The 25,812-nt window shown below is 43.3% G+C and overlaps 1 protein-coding gene across 4 annotated transcripts; it reads left to right on the top strand.

Annotated features, from left to right (window-relative positions):
* Positions 1–1,418: 1,418 nt before the first annotated feature.
* On the top strand, positions 1,419–25,560 carry fam131ab (family with sequence similarity 131 member Ab). 4 transcript variants are annotated; one of them, XM_063493329.1, is made up of 6 exons: positions 1,419–1,944; positions 6,307–6,446; positions 12,139–12,232; positions 12,321–12,503; positions 18,864–18,995; positions 20,699–25,560. In XM_063493329.1, exons 3-6 carry the CDS (start codon positions 12,163–12,165, stop codon positions 21,355–21,357), a joined length of 1,044 nt encoding a protein of 347 aa, XP_063349399.1. In that variant the 5' UTR covers positions 1,419–1,944; positions 6,307–6,446; positions 12,139–12,162; the 3' UTR covers positions 21,358–25,560. The 4 variants fall into 4 exon arrangements, with proteins under 4 accessions (XP_063349399.1, XP_063349398.1, XP_063349400.1 ...); XM_063493330.1 differs by lacking the exon at positions 1,419–1,944 and adding an exon at positions 2,454–2,643; XM_063493328.1 differs by lacking the exon at positions 6,307–6,446.
* Positions 25,561–25,812: the final 252 nt, after the last annotated feature.

Raw genomic sequence — 25,812 nt, 5'->3', positions numbered from 1 at the left:
AATTTTCCTAAAGCTGTCGGAGTATGTTCCCCCACATGTTCCAGACACAGTGAACTAACATTTCCTTCATGCCTTGAGGTGTCCAGTGGCTGATCCATAATATGTATCATGTATCCATGATACATATTTTACTTACACTTTTTTTTTTTACTTCCACCACTTGGCAGAATGAGGAGTATTTACACTTGGAATCAGTCTGCATTTTGCTCCATAGTTTAATTGTGTGGTCTGTGACCACCTTATGCTTCCTAATGCATGCTCATGGAGAGATGAGATCCAGCCACCATTAAAATAACCAATAATTAAAATAACTACTTTTATTTTCAACCAGGTCCAAGTTTGTTTGTTTATGTATTTAGTTTTTATTTAGGCATTTATTCCTGATTCAATTTCCTGATTTCCCATGTGCCCCTATTTGACAAAATAACTGGAGAGGAGAGGAGTGCTGATTTACAGCATACATTTATGTAGTTTATAGATAATAGCCTTTGAGTTACCTTCATGTAAAAAATAAATAAATAAAGGATCCAGTGGAAAATATCTCTACATGACGTTCTGCATTATCGCGTTTTTTCGGGGGGATGGATAGAAAACGAATTTCAAAGAGCTCCACGATGGAGCTGTTCCTCCATATGAGGTAACAGGCGCAGTGTGGAGGTAGAGCGGCCTCGTGGGTCAGCAGCTCTGGGTCTATGTTTAGAGTCCTGGTGGGCGTTAAGAGAAAATTGGAAGGGAAGATGCTTGAGCGCCAACCTGCTCGTTTGGAGACAGGTTTGGGTCGCTTACAAATAGGTCACAACATGCCTTTCTCCTGCTCTAGTCACTCTCTCTGCCCATGCACGATTCTATAACGGGTAACTGGGATTGAGCATGCACGAGCACAAATGTCAGGCTTTTTTCTTTCTTTGACAGCTTGCCTATATTTGGATGCGTGAAGCGGGAGGTCACAGAGAGCCTGCAGCTGGACCACTGCGCGCTGTGCATGTAGGAAAGTGGGTCTGATGTTCGGAAACGTGCCAGACTGTGCGGGAAAGGTACCCATTTGCGCGCTTGCTTTTTTTTAATAGCTACTGTTATTGGACGTTTGCATTGCTGCACCAACATGCAGTCTATGGCCATACAGACCCAGCGCGACCTTTCCACCCCCACGGCTGTAGGTGGAAATAAAAGTTGGTTTTTGTCGCTCTCGTAACATCACAATCTGTGCCAGGCTTCACACTGTGCGCGTTCCCTATTTAGACCTGATGACATATGCAACACGTTCCAGATTTGCCATCGTGCCTCTTCCACAGACGAGGAGACATGAAATCCTCATCTGACACCTTGCTCCTCCCGTGTGCGCGCTGCTAACTCCTCCCTCTCTTCCTCCCTCATGTTGGCTGGCATGTAAGGTGACACCAGCCAATCACGTCTCATTCCGCTTCTACTTCGAAGGCGGAAACTCAGATTAGGCCGTATATAAGCGGCCGAAAGTGGGATTTTTCTATCAATGTGTGTGCCTCCCAAGGTCCGTTCTGTGACGCGCGGGAATCTGTTTTGACAGCGTGGCGTGGCAGTGACCGAGCCGAGAGAAGTCGACCCTCACAGCTGCCGGGCTGGGACTGAAACCCATGCCGCTGCCGCCAGACAGAGCGCTGTCCGCCCTCTGTGGTGCTGAACCTCAGGACCCGACCCTGCGACAGGTGACGTAGAGCTCATCTAAGAGACTCAAGTGATAAAAAAGAAGAAGAAGAAGAAAGCAACAGCAAAGCTGCACAAAGACTTTATGTGTGTGGATTTGAAGCAGGTTAAAAACAGAAGAAAGTGAAAGCAGGGAGAGGAAGTGATGGCCGGACTCCCCCCCGCCCTCGGCGTCGCTGCAGCGGTGTGAGCACAGCAGTGCGCTGCCGCCTCGTACCGGAACCCAGCGGAGCCTCCGTAGGAGGAGAGTCAGAGATAAGTGAGGTACGCTCCGCGACTGTTAGGGGGGAACACATGTAATAGCTTGCGGTTCTACATGAAGCTGCAAATATGGGCTGTATCAGCTCCAAAGCGCCAGTTGGTAAGAAAGATTTTGAATTTGCTCTAATTCAAAAAACAAAGAAAGAGAAAAAGAAAGCACGCTGAATGAAGCCTGCTTATTATTTTTATTTGTTTTTTTTTTCTTACGCATATGTTTTGCTGCAGCCTCTCGCAGGTACAGAGTGAATTTCGGGTGCTTGTAGACGCACAGCATGCTGTGCCCGAGTCGCGGAGGCATATGATATTGCTGCTGAGTCATATGCACGCCAGTAAAGGAGCTTCAGTGTGCACACAGAGCGCTTTACATGGCTGGAATTTCAACTCTATCAGAGGTTAATGGCGCGTGTGAGCGCAGGACTGCGTGTGTGTGTGTGTGTGTGTGTGTGTGTGTGTGTGTGTGTGTGTGTTTTGGATGGGGGGTGGGGGGCTAGAATCTGCAGCCTAAACATCGCGATGCTACGAGAGTTGCAAGAAGCTTTTGGGTGAGCACGCCAGTCAGAGACAGAGAAGACAAGCAGAGGTGCTCTTGACACCATCGAGGAAGAAACGGCGTTTCTTTTAAATTTAACTTTAATTTCCTCTGATCCAAAGTCTCATCTGGACAAGATGGTCCTGACCGCGCTGAGCCAGTTCAGTTGTAAGGTAGGATGGCTTTTCTTTTCTCTTGTATACACGCGATCGCACACGCGACCCTGAAGAAAAATTCTTGATTTAAACGGCAGCTTGTTTACTGGAATCAGGCTGATTTTCTTCTTGGCATGAAAGTCAAAATTTCTCTCTAAAGAAAGAAAGGAACTCAGGATCAGTCCATCTTGGGGCACATATGCAGCGGCGGATCATTTGCTTGTTGCCAAGAAACAAGCTCCCTGTTTCCTCCACATCTATTCTGCTCTCACGCTTGTTTACACCTTTGCCGCAAGTGTCTCCCATCCGCTCGCCTGGCGGCTAAATGCTGCCCAGGACCCCCCGGTTCTCTGTGCTACCCCCGACCTCTGATGCCCTCCAGCCCGCCACCACCTTTGTGTATTTATCCAACTGGGTTTCCCACTCTGTAGCCATTAATTTAAACCCGAACCCACCACCCATCCAACCATCGATCCTTCCATCTCCACACGTAAACAGACTGTTTTTCCTCCAGGTGATTCAGATGTTACAAAAAGCCATTTAAACCCCGCTCTGGTTCATCTGCTGCACTCAGATGATTAGCAGTGGAAATTGTCACCCCCCGTCATTTGATGTCCCCTTGTCTACTTGTCGCGGAGTGCGTACTGACATGACATGCCCCCCCTCTCCGGTCCCATAACCCCTCACACAGGTCTGCCGCCTACGTGCACACGGTGTTCCCGCACATCCAGCAAAGAGTGCAGCTAAGGCAGCAGCCACCTGTTTGCCTCTCACATTCACACTGTGGATAAACGTGTGTGACATCACACCGGTCTTGACCTAATTGTGTTGATGGGCTCATAAGTCTGTCAGAGAGCCCGAAGACACCAGAGAGGCGAAGAGAAAGAGAGGGAAAGATGCACGGTCGAGGTCTCTCTTTCTACAGTTTCCACGACAACGGAAAGTACGGTGGAAGAGAGGGAGAGAGAGAAGGAGAAGGAAGGAGACCGAGTGCGAGCAGAGACCTAGGAGCACAATTAACAGATAAATACAAATAAAAGCCGAGACTGCAGCTCTCGTTTGCTGTGACGGGGGAGAGGAGACACTGCTTGAGGCTGCCTTTTAGATAGATCACAGTCAAGGGAAGAAGATTAATTAAGATTAAGAAAGAGCAAATTAGGCCCACGCGGAGGAGAACGGTGAGCCCCCCTCATAAGAAATGCGCCACATGTTTTTAGTCTTATTCTTCACCCTAACCTACGCCACCTGTGCTCTTTCCTCTCATTCACACCCCAGTCCAATCCACCTTACCCGCAGTCATGACCGTGCCCCAAACGGAGCTTCTAAAGGCCGAAATGCTCTAAATCTTCCAGTGCCCACTTCACGGAAGCACTGAGAGGACTAGTGCTTCCAGTGGTGGAATGTAACGTGGTACAGTCACGTACAGTGTTAATGTGAGTTACATGTATTTATATGTTAGTCTGTTTACACCATTAATTTAAAGCTTTAGTTACTTTATTATCTGTGGTATTTTAAAGCTCTAATAGAAATCTACTGATACCTGAGGCTGTATTGTTAGAGAGAAGGCTGTCTCGCAGTATGAATGTAAGGTAAGAAGTGCGCATGGGCTTTAAGTGGTCCAAAAACTTTAAATCGTAAACGTCCCTATCACCAGTGTCTATGGATCTGTTTTTTCTTCCATGTCTTTCTGATCCACAGCCACGACACTTAAACCGCATCCTTGATCTGACGCGTGTGTGATCACACGCGCGACGTGCCCACTGCAGGCTTGAAAGCAAAACGCGTTTGTGAGTGTCTGCTCAATGTCGCTCAAACCAACTGTGCGGGTTTAAAGGCCATCAAAGCTGATCAACAAACATCTCCGCCTGTCAGTTTTAGGCGCCGAGCGGCTTTCCGGTGATTCGTTGCTGTCATGTGTATGTCAAATGCCCCACTGGGGGACTGGAGCGCCCTGGTTTAGGCAAAAGAGTGAGGGTGCACAGCTTTCCATGCAGGCTCAAATGACCGTCTGGAAATCAATTGAAAACTACACAGAACACAACCACGTGCGCATCTTCCACTCCTCTGAACAATACTCGCATCGACTAAAGATGGCCTAGATTCAGCGATACAATACACCCCCACCCTCCTCCCCCCGATCGGGCATCCGATCTCATCACACCCAATTAAACAGCGCATATTGAATTCAGCAGGTGGGCAACATGAGCTCGGGGCGCTAAACGGCTGAAGTCCGGTGACTGATATCGGACTCAATATTTGAGATGGGCGCTGGCGACTAATCGAGCGAGTTGTTCTTTTCACGGGCAGTAACTAGAAACGCCTCCCCTGCAGCGAAGGGTCGGAAAGATGAGCCGGGCACTGACATTTAAAGGCCCGCCTCCTAATCGCGTTTGTGCAGAACTGATTTGGAGAGATTGGAGTGAGCTGGGGGCGTGCGGAATTGCACGTGGACGTAGACGCTGAGCGATGCAAAGTTGGGGGGAGCTGTCCTGGTGCTGAAATGTTCCGCAGCGCCGCGTGCACACGAGCACCTTTGGTCCTACATGCCCCCCCCCTCCCCCCCCCGCACACACACACACTCTCTGTCTGTGAGGTTACGGAGAGGGCAAGATGATGGAAAGGTTAAACGCGCCCAATCAAGCGGACAGTCACGTGTCTGCGGGCGGTTCCGTGACGTTTGCAGCCAGAAGGTTGCTTAGTGACATTTGCGCTTCACGTAGTCGGAGCCTTGCCTCTGTTTATTCGTGACATAGCCGGCTGACGTAAAAAAAAAAAAAAAAATCTGTTTTAAAAGCGAAACAAAACAAATGAGAAGACACGCTCCTTGTTTCCTGCTTTTTGAGTTTTTAATTTTGTCAATTTCATTTTTTTAATGTTCACTGCTTCAGTCCTTCCGAAAAAGTAGACCCAACTTCATGAAATATCTAACAGGCCCGAGCTGCCGCCAGAACCGTACGTGTGCATGACATGGCATGGCTTTAAGTGCATGGAAGTATATGCACCGCCCGCCTCTTGTTATCTCACTACATATAGCCTCAGAATGCGCTGCAATAAAGAAGCCCAACACTTGTATAATTACATAAGGAGGAAAGCACTTACAGTAAATACGCCTTTTAAGGCCTCAATTTAAATTTGTACTGTTTAACATTCGGGTTTGTTGTTATTACTTTTTAAAGCTGGCCGTTATTTCATTTTTATTTTATTGTATTTACTACAGCGTGTTTAGGAATTTGGTAGTTAAAGGGAAATTCGGTGTTTTAATTTTTTTCCGTTAAAACAAACAAACAAACAAACAAACAAATAAACAAACAAACAAACAAACAAACAAACGCAACGTTAGTGAGACGCGAACACCACATTACCTTATATGGTCATCACCCCTGAGCGCCCGACCTGTGGGCCCCCTGGAGGCATGACGTTGGCATGGTGACTGAAACTTTGAAACACACAAGGTTAGCTTAAGCCTTAAAACTCCAGTGCAGTAAGAAGGAAAAAAAAGCACGTTACGAATAATTAATTACGCTTTATTGCCACGTTACTGTGGCTTTTGTCATAGTGTCACATTTTTGCTTATTATTTATGTCGCTATTCAACGCTTTACGGAGCAAGAATGCGGCGTGGAGTTGTTTTCTGACATGTTCGTTTGATATAATCCTCACGTGGCTCTCTTCCTCCTGACAGTGGCGGTTGACGGTTCGTTGCGCGTGGACTGGAGCGCGGCAAGCTCCCTGTCTGACCTAGCGCTCCTGGGGAGCACGCGGACCTCCTTGGCGCGCAGGCTGATACTGACAGCACCTTTGGGCGCACTGGACTTCAGCGAGGTGCCCTTAATTCTCTCTTTATCATAGAAAAAAAGGTTTTTGTGACATAACGACCCCGTGCAGTGTTTTCTGTTGGATAGCTCGGCTACAGTTCACGTTAGACATTTAAACACAGTTGTGAGTGCTTTCTAATGGGCACTAATGGCGATTCAAATGAAGACAATGTCACATTAAATGTAGTAGCAGCAGGGTTCAGCGCTGTTTAAAGAGACCAGGCCTACTCGTACAAAATGGACATGTAGGCTATGCGTTTAATTAGATTCAAAAGCTTTTATCGGCACCTTAATTTCTTTTGGAAAGTGGTTCTGCATTGACAGTAATAAGATTATTATAGACCATTTTCACAGGTGTAAGAAACAACGGCTCAAGTCTGCCAGTGAATCATAACAGTGAACTAGTGTGCACAGAAGCAGGATCTCCCCTAATTTGTCCAAATATCCACAGTATTGATACCAGTACTGGCATTGGTATCAGACTGATACTAGCAAAGTAGGACTGAAATGGAAAAATATACCTCAGACATGCACTGTATCTTTTCGTGTTTACTGTCATGTCGCTTATTTGTTGCCTATACCACATTTAAACAACAGAAGTTGACCTAAAGGGCTTTAGAGATGGCACATTACTCTCCAGGTCTCCAAAAACCCAGTTTCAAAATACACTAAAAGCTGAAAGTTGTCTTGTTAATTTATTATTGTGGAAAGTAATTACAATCACAGTGATTTAGCGGTCGTTAAAATGTGTTCGAAATTTGCAAATTAATGACGATTCATCTCATAAATAATGGCACACTGTTCCCCCTATATATGCTGCTTTCATAAACTAAAGCTATCAGTATCAGTGTTGCTATCAGCAGTACTGGTACTGTATTTACTTTGGACGTAGTCATGCAAGGTGGTAATATAAAAGCTCATATTTGACATTAAGTATTTCGGTAATCTCCTCTCTTCTTGGGCTGATTTGTTATTTCTGTTCTAACAGGCAGTCATGTTATCTGATACAGATTGTTAACAGGGTGAAAGGGCAGGCTGCTGCAAAAGTTCACATGTTATTCTTTTATCTTCTGCCTTAAAAGGCTCACCTCTGGCAGCACAATTGTGGCTGAACACGTATGGTCTGGGCCATGCTTTAAGTAAACTGGTGGATTATAACCTGCAGAAGCAACTATCAGATATGGCTGCATCTCTCCACATGAAGCGGAAAATGATTTCCTCAACCTTTCCTGCTCTGATAATTACCTTATTAATCAAGCCATCCAAGTCTGTAATGTGCATTTCAACCTGGCCTTCTTTTCTCTTTTTTAGCTGTTGCTGATACTAACCAGCTGGTTTTCAACTGATTTTTACAAGCCATTCAGGGTAATTAGTGGCTACTTCTTTCAAATTAGGAATTTTAAATGAAATCTCAGTGACGTGCAAGGTCTCTCACTCTGCACACGAGAGCTAGTACACTGAGAGCGCCGTTGCTCCGCATATGCCCAACTGGAGCATCTGCCTGGATGTTCATTTGAATTCACAAGCCTACAGATGAACACATTTGCACATTTCAGTCTGTATTTCTGTTCTGACAATTGAAAATACAGGTGGACTCAAGGCTTGACATGCTCTCTCGCAAAACTATAAAAAGCCTTCGGGGATGCCCTTGTGTGGCAGACATATATTTTAAAAAAGGAGGGAAATGGAATTTGGGTGAGTCCAGTGGCTCTCTCTGAGAAGTTTTGCAAATATCATCTTGAATGTGAATCTACTAATCTATGTGACCCCGATGCTTTGACCTATCTAAAAGATTTCTATAAGGAACGAAGAAGGGGTTCAGCTACAGCAAGCTACTTAATGCAACGGCAGTGAGAGTTAGCAGTCTCATAATTGGCTGAGAGATGACAAGAGTGATGATGAATCCACCTTGCCCAGTTTTGTCAGTGCATACCATCTGGGTGTGAATAAGATGTGTCGCATAGAGCCAGCCAGGCACTGATTAGCGGCATCTAAGTGATCCATTACGAAATGCAGCCTCTCGCTCTTCATGGGCGGGCCTGATATTGAACATCGGAGACTGTGAGAGACAGCTTGGCTGGACTGCTGAGCTCAACACATCTATATTACAGAGGAAGTGCTCTAATGCTTCACATTTAACGGACCCTGCTTCAGCATCCTACATTTCTATTTAATGCTACAGCGTCTACTGTAAAAAGAAAGCAGGACGCCATGTGTGAGAGTCTCTAATCTGGCTGTCGGTTGGTGTTCTGAGTGTGTGACATCATTGGTGAATCACGCACGCAGACACGCCGGGAGGAATTGTTCCACGGTGACTGGTTGCCATAGAAATGTTCCCATTGTGGAAAAGTTAACAGACAGAGAGAGGGTGAGAAAAGAGGAAGACGGTAGAAACGTGGCGTGTCAAAATATTCAGGTTATTTTCCACAAGTGGAAGCAGAAGCCACAGCGCTCTGTTCCACTAACAGCTCTGAGGGCTTGAATTCTCAACTTTTTTTTTGTCATGTATGGGTGGCAGAAGAAGGGGTTGACATTTGGTAAACAAGAACAGGGTAATTGACTCAGTTGGCCAGTACAATGGTACAAGTTAGATTTCTGCTGTGACGTGACCTCAATTAGCCCATAAAACAGAAGCTATGGCTGTAAAATGCTTCTCTGCCAGGCTTATTGGAAAACCTGGGGCATTGTTTTATGTTATTCTGTGGCTGTGTCACTGCAGACCAGTGAAATAGGTAAGCCTAATAATCCACTTTAGGTTCTTAATCACAGGTACAATAGCAAATGCAGCACATTCCAGTGTTTCCCCACAGATTTAGATTCTATTTGTGGTGAATAAACAATACCATTTGTAAGGCTCTCCTCTACAAAAAATTGAATTCCCAAGTATTTTGTGACAGATAATGGGTTCAATTCCACCATCTTGTACTGCAGCTGTCAGCGGTAGCCCTAGTTCTGCCCTGTGAACTGCTTTTAGACCTGCTGCAGGTTCTGGTAAGAGTGGCCCTCCAGCTCTCAGCACAGGCAAAGAAGAACTCCTTTCACAAACTGCAGTCCAAGATGGTGGAGTTGGAATCCCAGATCCTGACGGAGGAGCTGAAAGATATCCAGGGCCACCGCAATAACAAGCCCAGCAGGACAAGAAGAGCTAAGCCTAGCTGGTTTAACAGCAACAGAACTTTCAAAATAAGAGCACAGGATTCTCCACTGGTAAATCAGTCAATCACAGATGGCATCGTTATTTCAAATAGATTGAAAAAAATTGTGTTAGCAAATGTACTTTGGTGGCAGTTAATCGATATATGTATGGCAACGGCTACAGTTTTTTTAATGGAGTGACAATCTTTGTAAAAAATTTAATAAGAAAAAAGTAAATAAAAATAAAGGAATCAAACCTCAAAGTATGCTTTTATCTCAGTGTGCAGGCTTTCAGGTGATGCAGTTAAAGAGGCACTGATAAGGCAAGTTGCTCTGATGAGTCCGCTGCATTTTTCTCTGTGCTGTCTCCAGGCCACGGCTCACACAGACAGCACTTAACCAATGATTTAAAAGCCAAAGGTGAACCTGAGCAGCCTCTTTGCTGCTGGCAATCAGTAGACCATGAGGTTTTATGGATTCTGATGTGATGTGTGTACATGCATATTTGCACTGTTGTTCTTACAGGAGCCAGTACACTGACCTGCAGACATGAAACTTTAAAATGAAGGATTTTGACATTAAAACTCAGTCAGTTGTATTAAAATATCTGAGGTATATAAATGTGTGCTACGTTGCACTGAATAAAGATTCTGCACAGCAGTCTTGAGCACCCTGTCTGCTCTGAGTACGGTTCATGTCTTCGTGTTCACTCTGCTGTTCAGTGGGGCAGTGGGAGAGCAGGGAGGGAGGGAGTCGGTGGAGGAGCAGAGTCGGCAGTCAGCATGATGATGCTCAAGCAGAGAGCTTGTACCCATGTTTTTCAAAAGCTTGTGTTCTTTATCAGAATAAGAAAAAGCGCATCGTGTTGGGGTAACGATATCCCCCTGAAATCATCATGGAATATTCCACTGGAAAAAAAACAAGCTGTGAAATGAAGTTTAGATTCATGAGGCAGGGTTAGACATGAGTCCTTGAGATGGATTTTCCCCGATGATGTATAAAATCCTCCCATGTTAGACTTTCTCAGAGCAGCTGTTTGAAAGCAAATAAGATATTTAGCTGTGGGTGGTTTCTGATTTCCAATTAAAGCCCAACATCATATGTTATTCTAGAGCTCCTTGATGCTATGCATCACGTCTCCTCCAGATTATCCTCCCTCCGATCTGTGAGCAGCTCTGCCACACAGGAGGATTAGCACGTCTTGAGTGTGGGATCCCCTCTGCCGTGACAGCGCCCATCTGACAGATAGTTTTGTTGTTGTTCATTTATTCAGGCTGCTGTTTTGTTGCGGTTAAGTGGACTTGACACGACAAGGTCAGGGTGAAGCTCCTGTGTTGAGCTAACTTCATCACCAGTGTTCATTGCACATCAGATGCGGCCTGAATAGACTGGTGACTCACTGAAACGAGGAAGGGAAATATGGCTTTCATAGTAGGTCAAGTAGTCCAGTGCTGTTCCTTTAGATGATTGAAACTAGAGCATCAGACAGCTCCATTGTCAGTCACAGTGGGATTGGAGACAACCTGTACCTGTTGAGATCCTCTTCAGCCTTTTACAAAAAAATATCATCAAATTGCTCAGTCAGCCAAGTGTGTTGACCCATATCAAGTAACAACGTGGGAGCATTAGCTAAGCATGCAGCCCTTGCTGCTGACGTGCTCCCACGTGAGTACAGGTCGTGCTATGAAAAGTTAGCAGACAAAGGAACTCGTCAACACCTGATACTCCCTCTGTGGTTTGAGTTTACAGAGCAGACAGATTTGACTGAGGACAGGGTGGAGGGAGGAAGGGGACCATCTTTTTGTCTTCAGTCTGCTTCTCTTAGTTCTCTATGGGGAAATTACCTGTCTACACACAGACACACACACACATTCAAACAGACAGAATTTTAACTATGTCAGTAAAATAAAAATCTACCTGTCAGAGTTGATGCCACTGGAGGGATTCACTTGTGTAACAGCTGTTTGGAGATAATCTGTAAATAAATATGAGTGAAACACATAGGAATGCTCCATTTCCTCAACCATCTCCGTTCTTGCAGCCGCATAGCGAAATCCTCCATTGTATCTTGAGAAGCATCTTCTCAGTTACCTGAACTATTAGTTTGCTAATTAGCCAGCAGGCAAAACCACTAAAGCTAACGTGAGTGCAACCAAGCATCAAGTATTTTTCTGCAACTTCTGTTTCATCCCTTCAACATGAAACACTATGCTCATCCAAAGTGCTTAAATAGGACATTTAACTTGCTATTGCGTGCTACATAAGTCGGTTAAACATAAACACAGTCCAGCTTTGGAGTAGCTGCTGTACATTATTGATGGTGTGCAGCGTGCAACTCATTAAAACACAGATTAAAGTGTGTAAAGAGAAAATTCTTCAGTTCACAAAGGCTTGTAGTAGTACTCTGTACTCTGAATCCAGGAGTTCCTTCTCTATCAAAAGGCAGCACTGTGTTTTTTCCTGTGACTCATAGCAGGATGTATTCAGAGCTGGCTCACATTCACGCTGAGCTACTGTATGAGTTTTCACACACTCTTATTTTCTTTTCTTTTCTGCCGTTTCAGGTGAATGTTGACGACACCATTGAAATGTTACCAAAATCAAGAAGAGCTCTCACTATTCAAGAGATTGCTGCGTTAGCACGATCCTCCCTGCATGGTGAGTGCTGCATGATATCGTGCATGGTGAAAACACCTGATCATTGTGAGGTCATGTTGCAGTCTAATCCTTGATATTTGGCATATAGGTATTTCCCAGGTGGTCAAGGACCATGTGACGAAGCCTACAGCCATGGCACAGGGCAGAGTAGCCCATCTAATAGAGTGGAAAGGCTGGTGCAAGCCTATAGACACTACAGCGGCCCTGGAATCAGACTTCAACTCCTATTCTGACCTCACTGAAGGAGAGCAGGAGGCACGCTTTGCTGCTGGTAAGATTTTGTGTTTCTTATGATGTATTATAAAAAGTTATAGAGAGTGCTTGCATAGGCACTGGTAACAAACTGAAACAATGACTTAAGGCAAGAGGGCATATGAAAACGTCATGATGAAGCATTAGTTACACAAGAAACCATAATAAGAGTAAATGTAGGCTAATTTAACAGCAAACTCATGACCACTATATTAACAGCATATCAGTTTTGTATGCTCATGAACTTCAATAAATCACTGCAGGTACAATTTAGCATTAAACAAGACCTGTTCACAGAAACATCAACCCCAATCAGCTGATGGCTGGTTAGTACTCAGATCTCATATGTCACAGCTATTTAAGCTGCTTCAGCCTACATCCTGTGCAAGCGCTTTTGCAACCCACCTCCACCCCAGCACTTCCATCTAATGCTGTGTCAAACACAACATCGTCACTGTTAGTGTGATCAGGTAAACATGGGGAAAGGAGGTAATCCCTTGCCTGAGTTACACACGTTAATAATATCATTGCTGCACCGATTGCTGATTGCAACACATGTGAAATAAGAGTGGTGAAAAACAATAGTATTGATACCAACACAGGTATTGGTGTCAGATCACGACTAGCATGTTAGTATTAATACTTTGCTTCTGTCCTCCAAGTGCAATTTGTAGTTCACTGAAATTGCGTTAAACTGTCACATCTATTTTATTTTATAGCCTATTGCACATTTAAACAACAGATGTTGACCCAATGTAAACATTCAAGGTCTCCAAAAATATTAATTTTCAAAATGAATGATAAAATGACAGGTGTACTTTGTTGTGTCAACTAAGCATCATGAAAATAATCACAATCGCTGTAATTGCAGTAAATCACAGTGATTTAGTGGTCATTAAAATGTGCAAATTAGTGAAGATTGAGCTCATAAATACTGACACATTGCTCTCCGCTATATAAGCTGCCTTTATAGGTTAAAAGTATCTGTATCTGTATTGGTAGTGGCAATGCTGCTCCCATATTTACTTGGTATCAGATGAACAACAAAGAGCTGCAGTACTGCACAGCACTGCTGTACAATGAGACGGGCAATGTGGCGATAAATTCCCTGACTTCCAAAAGTTCAATCAAAACACAAGAGCTTACAGTTTTGTGCACTTTAGCTGTTTGTAATGCAGAGTGAGTTCAGCCCGAGCTGAGATAACTCTAATGACATAACCGCGGTTAAGATGTTATTTTCCTTATGTCGAGTAGGTAAGTAGAGCTTTCCTGGAACAGCCTGATTGTTTTTCCACAGCCAGTCACACCTGCCTTCCTAATTTGAATATTGAGATGTAATCACAAAGCAGGCAAAACTGAGACAACAAGAACACTCATTAATACCAGGTGTAAATACAAGGAGGCTCAAATGTCATTGGTCAGGTAAGATATCCAGACACTGATCACATTTGTTGTCTTTAACTCTTCTCCTCCTCACATGTTCCTCTGAGAGAGAGCGCACTCACCACAGCTCATCTGTCTCCTCTTTCTTTCCCTGACTCACTTCATCTTTGCCTACTCTTTCACTCACTCTTGTCCCCTGTATTTATTCTCTTTGCTTCCGTTAGCTGTCCGTTCTTTAAATGTTTCTCCCCCTGCCCTCTGTTTCGCTTACCTCTTTTCCATCTTTTCTACCCTGCCCCTCCTGCCCGCTCTCCCTCTATTCTTTTGCTCGCTCCCTGCAATGCAGACTCTCAAGGTTAATTTGCACAGTAAGGTTTTGCTCCCGGCTAGTGGCACCGTAACAGAGCGATTTTCTTCTGTGCCTCCTCTGTTCTGCCTTCTTTTTTTCTGTCCTCTTTAACTGTTTACTCATCCGTCTTGTCTTTGTGATCTCATGGTCTTGTGTGTACGTGTATTGATGAGGCACCTAAATGTTTTCAGTCAAGCATTACATCCATACATAAGATCAACATAGTATCAGAACTAAACCTTTACTCTTTGTATATAGTACTATTTATATAGTTCAAACAGTACTATATTTGTATAGTATTAGTTGATCCTGGCCAGCTAACTGTAATACATACCAGAGAGTGTTTTTTTTTTGTAAGAAGTGCTTTGTTTTAAATGGTAGATGACAGCATGTAAACATAAAAGCTTCAAATCATTTCATTTCATTCATTTCTTTGTTTCAGTATTACAGTTGGAAGCAGTGGGGGTAGTTGTTGGAGAGATATTACTACACATTGTACTCCTCTTCATCTCAGGGAGCTGCCACTTGTGCTGACTCTCTTTATTTGTTTATCAAGTTTCACCTTGTAGTCTGTTATGGTGCTACTGTGGGTGACTGGATACACTGTGTGAATGTCAGCAAGTGTGTTAATGCATTAAGCAGGCATGTGCGAATGTGTTAAGTGAGCATTTGGTGGGCTTAGTGCGTATTTGAGCTAGTTACTCTAGAACACACTGGTGTTTGTGAATATACTTCTGTGTATGTGTGTAGGAGGCGTGCTGAGAATTGAAAGAGCTGCTGGGGTTGTCCTTTCGATAGACTGACTTCTGCCAGCATGCTCAGACACACACACACACACACACACACACACACACACACACACACACACACACACACACACACACACACACACACACACACACAGGCACATTCACAGCCATGAATTCTTTGCAGGTAATCCTGCAGAGTATCTCCATACTCACACGTGCCTAGAATGTGAGCGAAGAATGTGGCAAACTATGTATGTGTTCATTACAGTGAGTCCAGACCAGTTTCTGTTGCCCTGCTAAGCTGCAGCACTGTAGCTGCATGGCCAGATTTATATTACGCCAACTACGTGAAGTTACATTATGAAAAGTTATGCTATGTCATTTTACGCTATACTATGTTATGTTAATCTATGCTATTATTCTTTGTTATGCTATTTTACGTTATGTTACACTTTGCTACGCTACACATTGCAAGTTATGCTATACTATGTTATGTTACACTATGCTATTATTCCTTGTTACGTTATGTTACTCTGTGCTACGTTACCCTGTGCTATGCTACGTTGTAATGTGCTTCACCTCTTGTAATTATGCTACCCTGTGGTACCCTCCATTACACTACTTTAAGGTCCAAGCAACAAAATTTGGAGCTTGCGCTTAGGTCTTTGCTACAAATGAATGTAAATTGTAGTTTTTTTTTAACTACATTTAATAATTAATAATTAGTTCTACTTTCCTGTTGTCAATTTACTTTAGCATCTTTAATTATATTCAGATTTTCAAATAAAAAATTATAATTAATTAGATAATTAATAATAAATGCAATTATAACATTTAATAATTCAGTTGTAATTAAAATTCTCATTATGAATAAATAATGAATAATATGTTATATAAATTTGTACTCATTTTCTTTAACTTATTTAGTTTTTTTCTTATAGTACACTTTACTTTATATTTTGTTTTTAGTTAAACACATGTCTTTTTTACCTTATAGATATTTTGTATACTAATACTATTTTATTTGATCTGAACTAAATGTTTAGTTTTCTTATTAAAGTTATTTTATTATCGTAGCTTGTATTTAATGCTTGAGATGCTATAAAAATGGAACTTCCCAAATTTTGGGACAAATAAAGTATGTTAAACTTTGACAATGACACCATGGCAACTTGCACCTGTTTTTTATGAAGTGCATATGCCTAAAGAAAACCAACTGCTTCACTGGAACCTATTTAACAAGAAAGGTGTGTGTCTTTGTAATGAACACAGAACCATCACCTGACTCTGCAGATGCTCTCAGCTGTGTTTCGGGGTTTTTTGTTGTTTATTTTTTCAAATTTACTGTTTTGTCAAGTCATCAATCACCAACCTCCCCATCTCCAACAGCTGCCACAATAGGTTACTGCACAGCACCTGCCCGGGACCAAACAAGCATAAGCACGCAATAAAATAATGGAAAGCGAGGCGCATTTAACAGCTAAAAATATAAAGGTGCAGACCAAAAACAGAACTTAAAGAAAAGTGAATGTTGAAATTATTAATGAGGTGGCAAAGGCACGACTTCACATGAATGCTAATGTTTCTCTGTGACCGTTTGAAGCAAACATAAGCAACAAGTCTGTGAAGTGCTGATAAGTCAGTGGTGAATTTACAGCTTGTTTCCGCAGCCACAAAGTGTCCAGAAAACAATTAACAAAGGTTTAAAGAGAGCAAAACAAGGGATGTATTTAAAGTTTTAAGTTTTTGGAATAGTTAAAGCAGGGGACACTGGGCTACAACTATTAATGTGTCTACAGTACAGCATATTTTTGCACATGATGGGTTGCTTCTGAGTACCTTTTTTCATATTAATGTGACAGTATGTGAGTCTAAAAATTTGTAATAACATGAAATTTTAGAAAGGTGTTCTAGTTTTGCCATAAAAGAAAATTAAATAAAACAGTAAAAATAGTAACAATTGACACGAAAGTAGATATATTGCTGGGTGTGATTTTTAGGATGATACAGAGAGAAGAAGGATTAGTATGTGTGGGAGTGTATTTATTCCCTTTTCCCCAGTTTAGGGCTGTTTGTGTGGTATATGGGTCAGTGATATGAAAAAGTATCTATGCAGGTGAAGGAACACTTTCTTCTCTGTTAAAGGAATTATAAAAAGACTTTGAAAGGAGAACTAAAGAGCAGCCCACATAATTTCTATTGCTGGTACATGTGCCAGTGTTTGTGAGGAGCGTTCAGGGCTAAGTTACAGTAAAAGATGAATGAGATCATTGATCTTTCTCTGTGGGAGACAACGCACGAATACTGAGCATTGAGCAGGGAGAAAGAGAGTCAGAGAGACATGAGGTGATGGAGACGAAGGAGACAGAAATTCTAATAAGAAGAGAGGGGCAGGCAAGATTGCACTATGAAAGACAATCGAACAGTAGTAATGAGCAGGCGAGTGGATAGAGTGTTTTATCAAGAATGACATTTGTAAGAAAGGTATGACGAGAGTGGGCAGAGACATGATGAGGAAAACAGAGAAAGGGCTTTCTGATTGGTCAGCTTCTGATGATGATCACAGGTGACTGGTCACTTGGTTCTTATAGCTTACTGGTTCTGACACTTGCTGAGTCATATCAACAACACACACACACACACACACACACACACACACACACACACACACACACACACACACACACACACACACAGTCCTCTCATTGGCCCATGAGGGAAGTTATAGGCTATGCTCAAAGGGGGTTGTTTGATCGTTGTGGTTTTCTCTGTTACTGTTGGGCCTTTACAATATAAAGTGCCTTGAGTTTACCCTTGTTGTGATTACATAAATAAAATTGAATTGAATTGAATTCAGAGCCACCGACCCGTTTGTGAAAACATATTTTGCAGCATTACATTTAGCATTTTGGTCATCATCATATTGGAATTTTCGAGTTGGAAGTAAACAAGACATTGATGTGTATGTGCAACATCTGCATAGACATCTGCCAAGGAACAAACTTATATAATATTGGACTTAAACTCACAAAACTAGAAATCAGACTTCTCTTATGGGCAGTTAGACACTGGCTCTTATTTGTTAGATAACTGAATTACATAAAGTCTAGTGTAAGGATAAAACACAACAAACATGGATGAGAGGTCTCCAACCACCCACACACACACACACACACACACACACACACACACACACACACACACACACACACACACACACACACACACACATAATACTAAAGAGTTTAAGAATGTAACAATGTAAATGTAAGCACGTGTAACTTTAGCACACGTGAAAAACAAAAGGCTATCTAGCTAGCATTTGCACTGACATTGGTGCTAACAGTTTATCACCTCCTGGCTAAAAATTCTCTACTGGTGCCAGCTTAGTGGATCATGTACAGCCGTCTGCCATCATGAGTATGCATTAAATGCATCATGACATGCGTGTCATATTTTCTTATTTTATAAAGAAATTATATCATTGTCATTTCAATAAAAATGTCAGTGCTGATTAATAAATGGATCTTTCCTGCTGTTATGAGAGGCAAACACATTTAGCCAGTGCTAGACTCTCATCTTTGTGCTTCTTCCAACTCACTGTCTCCTCGGCACTGGAAGGAATGCAACCTGCATAACAACACTGTCAGACACTCTGTGACATCTGTTTGAAGTACACGAGCTAAATGGCTGCCGAACAGCATTTACTGCAAAAGGAGAACAGTCTGTGTCCGGTCTTATTCTGCGCCGTGTGCTTTGTTGCTCGGTCAGACCTGCCAATTAAAATCAGCTACATGACGTGGAGGCTCACTGCCTTGCTGCTCCTTCTTGTTACTATGCCAATCATGTCATAGCTTGTGTGCATGTGTAGCTCATGCGTGTCCATGTGTGTTTGCAGGTGTGGCGGAGCAGTTTGCCATTGCAGAGGCTAAGCTGAGGGCCTGGTCCTCTGTGGATGGCGACGAGTCCAATGATGACTCATATGATGAAGACTATCTGCCTGCGAATGAGCCCACCACACAGAGCACAGGTAAGCACCCACACAGACACTAAATCACTAAATCACATTTACTTCCTTCATATTGTGCCCTTCCTCCCTAATACCCTATTACACACCCTCTTCCTCACCCCTCCCTTCGTTGTGTCTGTGTCTTTGATTGTCCCAGTGCCCTAGTTTTCATCCTCTCCAGACATTTTTTTGGTTCCTTGGTGCAATTTGATATCCCTCCTGCATGTTTAATATCATTTCCTTTGCAGCAGAGACAGTGTCTGTGTGAGGATGGTGTGTGAGCGGGTTATAAATACACAGAGTGCATCTGACCAAGGCAGTGTGTACGTGCATGCTCGTGTTCACCACAGCTTTCATCTTGATTACATGGAACCACCAATAACCCGTACTGCAGCTAATAAGGTTCACCTCATTTTTGCATCTCTGTCTTCATATGATCATCAATACGTTCTTACCTTGGGGCAAAGACCATTCAGTGAAGACAGCTCCACATGTTTGTGACACTGTGAAACCGACTTCTTCATTTAACTGTTGCATGGATCCCGACCTCCGCTGCTTCCACAGTGATTCCACTCAAATCACATTTTGTCATCCTTATAATGCCATGTTAGTATTTCTACTAAAAATATTTGCAGGACATTGCATGGCTTTATTTAAAGAGTAAATTTTTAAAATTTTTAAACTCAGGCGTTTTTTAAACTCTGTGCATTGAGTAGCTTCTAACATGAGAATGCTGGTGTTTTAACTTCCTGTGTCTTTTTAGCAGTAAACTCTGAAACATGAGTTTGTTTAAAAGGCACTCTATGGAGATAAATACATGTTCAGTAAAATGCATATGTGTTTGGTAACACTTTATAAAAAAAACAATAATTAATAGAGAGTAAATTCATAGTTAATTAAACTTCATTTCATTATTTTTCTACTCTGAGATTATAGTAAAGCTTACTGTTATTGTCATTGAAAAGTTGCAGTGCTAAAGTTTATCAAATTATAAACTGTTTTTTGGTTGTCTAATACAAAACTGTAACTTGTGTTTTTGAAAGTACTTAAGTTGGCAGGGAGCGTGGCATTTAGAATAAATGCCCCTCGGGGCAGCAGTTTATATCCCATTATACCCAGTGCTTAGTTTTAACTTTTTAATTTTATTTATGCATTTATTTGTTACTTTTGTTGCAGTTTATTTAGTTGAAGTGGGCGGATTGAGCCAAATATTGATAGTATCGATACTAAAGCTGCTACTGGTATCCGATTGATATTAGCACAAACAGATCAATACTTTACTTCTATCCTCTAGTTTCAGTATATAATATAATATAATATAATATAATATAAGATAATATAATATTATATTATATTATATTATTTTATATTATATTATATTATTATTTATTACATACCCTGAGGACGTAACACTACCCTTATTTAATGTTTATTGCCATTTTAGTGTGTACTCTCAATCTAGAGTTTATGGTATGTCATCATGATATTTTACAACAAAGAAACACAAAAAATTAAGACACAAATAAAAATTAATGACAAAATGACAAAACTACAATAGCTCCAGAGTGCCTCTAGTGGTAAACGTCTCCACAGGGTTCCTTTAAATGAGGAAAAAAATAGATTTGATTCTGCAGTCGGTCACAAAAATCAACTGAAAATGTTATCTTATCGCTGTTCTTCTTCCTTCAGGACTTCATGCTTACAGTCTGTGTCATTCCCTCTAGATGTGCCATCTTATCCTCCCTACTTGAAGGACCTGATCCACAGTCAGCTTTGCCAACACCTCGGCTTCCGAAGCCCCTGTTGCGAGAGTCGAGGTGGAGGTGTAGAGGGAGGCGGCAGTGGAGAGCCCTCCCCTACAGCAGGCTCTCCTGACACCCTGTGCTCCAGCCTCTGCAGCCTGGATGAGCAGCACCCGCTGCTGCGCGACCTGGGAGGCCACCGCGGCACCCACTCCCACAGCAACGCCGCAGAGCTTGCTGCAAAGATCCTGTCGGCGCTGCACGGACGGGAGGAGCTGCTCCTCGCCCGACTTCAGAGGGTGGGGCAGAGCGGGCCTGGCGGGGGAGACTGTGGCTTCCAAAGCCTGGGAGTGGTAGGGCGGGGCATCAGGCCCTGTGGGGGTCAGGACTCGCCTTGCTACTCAATGTCTTATTCTGACACGTACCTGTCACCAGGTGAGGACGACGACACCCCCTGCAAGGACTATGACAGCACCGTGTGCCAGGTGGTGGCGGAGCGCAACGGGGTGGAATACCCGCCCGACTACGACCCTCGCAGGAGGGTGTCCGACGTGGCCTCCTCTGGTGTCGTTTCTCTGGATGAGGAGGACGAAGAGGAGGAGGAGGAAGAAGAGAGGGCAGGAGAGCCAAACAACCAGTGACCCCTCTCTTCTCGCCTCAGTGTTGAATCCCTCCACACCCTCCGAAAGACTCCCTCGCCCCCTTCATGGCATCTGAAAAATGTCACCCTCTGAGCATGTTGGGTTTTTTTCTGTCTCTCCTTGGACCGATTAAATCATCCGTCTTTGCCTTACTTGCAGCATTTCCTCATAACTGCTTTGTCCTCATCCCACGTCTCCCGTCAGTTTTCCTTTGAAGGCGTCCAAACAATCCTTTTTCTTATCAATGTGAAAGCGGCGAGTGTGCTGGACTTGCTGAAGCAGCCCAGCGACCGACTCGTGGGTATGACGCTCACAGTTTTCGGCTCTGTTCTGTACCTGCGAAGCAATCAGATGCTGCCAAGGCACACAGAATGACTGAGAGTCCAAAACTCTGACTTACTATTTGCATGTTTTTTGCAAGTGCTGAAATCATTGGGCTGACCCGGTCTTGAGCACGATTTGTAATCTCAGCTGTTCTGTATAACCCCCCTCCCTCCCTGCTCATCTCCCCCCTCCCACCTCAGCGTCTCCCACAGGAGGGCAGGTTGACATTGCATCCTGGGACCTGCCCTTCCTCCCTCCCCCCAAACCCCCTCCTTTGCAAGAGACTAAATAGCATCCTTTTTGGGCATGGCTTGCTGAGTATGCCAAACTATTTATCCCTGTCACTACCAATTATGAGCAAATGCTGGGAATGTCTTTGAAGTGACAGGACATAGTATGTATTTTAAAATAACAAAGTTAAAAAAAACTAACAAACAAACAGATTTGTCACAGATGATATGACAGAAATGATATGCTTTTATTGTACTAGTTTTCTATCACTCAGACAGTCGTTGTTCATATTATTCCAAACGTCATTATGATGGGCATCCGCCATAATGATCAGCTTTGGCTTCTGGATATTTTGAGTGATTCTGTGGATTCCTGCAGGGAAAACACAAGAGTTTTGGCAGTCCTGAAGTGGCTCTGGGTGTTCAGCAGGAAGCCACGCAGTCTTAAACAGACAGATATGTTTTTTTGTTTTTTCCTCTGTGAAGCGATAAGTTGCATTGGAAATTTTTCTATATTTTTGTATGCGTTGTCTTGCTTTGATCTCTTCGCCTATGCGGCGTGCCAGTGTATGTGGTTTTTTGCACGAAGCTAACGTGGCTGTAGATTTCTCCTTTTCTTTGTTATCACTGTGTGATATAGTCTACTGGGAAACAAACAAACAAAAAAAGATGTGAACAAACGTGAACAAAAAAAAAATATTTCAAAAGAGGATACTGTGATACAGTTTGTTATCGCCATTTGTCATGATCCTCGTGAAGAGCTTGTTTTTTTCCCTCCCTTCCTCCTTTTTTTCTTTCCAAAAACGCTCTTCACTCTCTTCTCTCATGCTGACTCTCGGAAAGCTTTGCCTTTTATTCTCAACTTTCTCTTCTTTTTCTACGATGCTTGGCAAAAGGGCATGTTTATGTGACACGTTGCAAAATCTCCTGTCTCCATTGTGACGTCAGGAGTCCTGTTGAGGTTCTCCCAGAGGGACTGTCATTCATACAACTCAGGAAATCCCATCGGACCAGAGCATCGATGCATCCCGCCCCCGCTCGCATCACACCGCTCAGCTCTCATCCTCCGCCTGCTCGTGTGTGTGTGTGTGTGTGTGTGCTTTGTATGTGAGAAAAAGCCCGGTGCGCATACTCATTTTCTACAAATAATTAAAGCACAGAATCAGTCCCCACATCCCTTGATTTATTTTGTTCGACTGTTTAGAAAAGCCTCACTGTGCTACTCTGTAAGTTTTTGCACAGGTGTGTGGGTGTGTTATTGTGTGTATGTGTGTCTGTATTGTAAGATGTCAGCAAGCACTTTAAGCTTGCACTGTATATTCATTCCAAAACCCCTTCAATGCAGCAATTCCCTTTAAAACAGTGTCTGGTGTAGCTGGGAGCTGGACAGAGGTTTGACTTCTACCAGTGTGGGAGATTAAAAAAAACAAAAGGTGCATAAAATGAAAAAAAAATTAAGCAAAAAGTGGCGATAAAGCTACGTCTGAATTCTGATCAAAACTATGTGAATATGAGGAGGAGCGTTTGAAAAGATTGTGACAACTCAGGGGGAACCATTGAAGCTGTGCCTTTCATTTGACCTCCCATGTTTCATCATCATTGCCATAATCAAATCTACGATGTCACTCAGGCCGTAGCTTGGCCTCCTTCCCCCCTTTGCTTTAAAAAAAACAATAGGAGTGAGAGCAGAGTAAAAATCCTGAGTTGGAGTCGGACGGCGAGAGCAAAGATCCTGTTGCATCTCCTCTGTGTCCGCCTGCTGTAGCTGGAGGTTACAGCCGGCCCATTTGCGTCATTGTCCTTTTGGTTGACATTAAAAGCTGGGCGATGCTGGCAAAGCGAGGTTGTGCTTTTGTCTGGGTGTCGTGACGCGAGTGTGCCATTGTCCACCCCCCACCCTGAAACCCCCTCCTTTTTGCCTCTATTTATCCTCTCACTTTGTCCGCCATTGTGCACGCGTTCTCCCTGTTTGTGTGTCTCTGAGCGTCCTCACCTTCCATCTGTGTGTGGCTGTGTGTGTGTGAGACTGAAGGTGATGCATTTTTCATTCACCCAGCTGTCTTATTCTGTCTCACACACATCCACACAAGTGTGTTTTATTATTAGAGACTTCAGTCATTAACCTTTTCCTGTGTAGAAGTGGCATTTTTCTGGATTTCTTCATCTTTTCTGTCCTCCTGGGAGTGTTTTGTCCATATAAAAAGTAAAAAATAGCAGATTTCCCACTGACACACACGCAGACAGCCTGATGAATGTGTCCCGTTTCCATCCTGCTGTAGCCATCCTGTCATTTCCTGTCTCCTCTCCTCCCACCTTCCTTTTGTCCCTTTCCCCCCCTCCCCATTCTCTCTCTCGCCCTCCATCTATCCCCACAGGGGTCTCATTACGTAACTAAGAGGACATCTGAGTGCCACCTTTGCCGACAGGCAATTAGCTAACGATTATAAAACCGCCTGGTGATCAGGAGATGCGTGTCTCTCCTGTCTATCGTTTTCCCCTTCACTCTGTCGTCACCCTCCCCCCACTGCCTCTCCTCACCACCACCACAACCTGTTTTCTAAGTGACATCTTTCGAGGTTGGCTGTCCCAGAAAACTCCTCACAGTGTTTTTTACTTCCACGGTCTCTGTTTTGAAGTGAACAATATTTTGTGGGCCACTAACAAAAGACCACCCTGCTGTCTCTGAGTCTGACAGATGTCTTTGCAGTGAAACATATTCCTTTGTGTGTGTGTGTGTGTGTGTGTGTGTGTGTGTGTGTGTGTGTGTGTGTGTGTGTGTGTGTGTGTGTGTGTGTGTGTGTGTCTGTCTCTGGGCAGTGTGTTTTCGTTTGTTGCTTCAGGCAAGCACTGACATTGGATACTTATTAGAGAGAAGTGTTCCAGATTCTGTGTGTACGTGTGTGATAGTGACGGGAGAACCCAGCGCTATAAAAAGACATCAAAACATCTGTTGGACAGTGTCAACGCAGGGGAGGGGGGTGGGGGGTGTATGAATATTCAGTTGGCGTTGGTGCCCCTGTCCCCTTATAACCTACTTACCATTTTAGAGCAAAGCTGAAGGGCCTGGGGACGGCTCTCTTTCTCTCCGCGCCACAGCCCCACCCGCCTGTGGATATCAGAACGAGAGCTGCAAACACAAGAGAGACAGAGAGCGTGAAAAGTGCTGCAGGAACACAGAGAGTGGAATCTTCCCAGGCAGAGTTGGTCTATGTTTAACCCACATTAGCCTCTGCTGTTTTAATTAAAATGTTCCACAAATCCTCGGGGGTGGGCGTTTGGGTGCACACGGCGACGCGTACACTCTGAAATGAGAGGAGGCTTGTGTGAGTTCAGAGAGCAAAGCCATACAACTCACCCTGGAGAGGCATCGCAGCACTATGGGCTAACAGGGTACGAGGAAATACGGAAGATGACTGTAAATGAATGTATTGTCCCATCCACATCCTACCTGGGATGCATGTACCACCACCCATATCCACCCACATCTAACACTCAAACTCAACCCTCTCCTCCTTCTGAATTGAAATCCTCTCTCTCTCTTTCTTTCTTCCTCCCTCTTCTTTTTAATACTTTCTTCCTGTTTTGGCTGAATGTAATTATTTGAATATTGCCACATTGGATTTGAGAGAGAAAAACTTTGTTTGCTGCATCTGATATTATTTCAACTTAATAAAAATATTGTTATTGTTATTTACAAAAAAAAGTGTGTGTTTTTTTTATCGCACGGTGATGCAATGTTCTCCAAGGATTTCATACAGTGTTTAAAGGTTATGATTAGATAATGAACTATTACTTTACATCCTCTGTCAGCATCATTTAGTCCTGGACGCTCACTGTGGACACACAACATAAACCCTGTTGCAATTAGCTCCCTGACGTGATGACATAATAATTATGAAGT

The sequence above is a fragment of the Pelmatolapia mariae genome, linkage group LG14 (genome assembly GCF_036321145.2).
Source record: "Pelmatolapia mariae isolate MD_Pm_ZW linkage group LG14, Pm_UMD_F_2, whole genome shotgun sequence".
NCBI classification, from domain to species: domain Eukaryota; kingdom Metazoa; phylum Chordata; class Actinopteri; order Cichliformes; family Cichlidae; genus Pelmatolapia; species Pelmatolapia mariae.
Note: the sequence above shows the minus strand (reverse complement) of the source record. Positions and strands in the feature narration are given on the sequence as shown.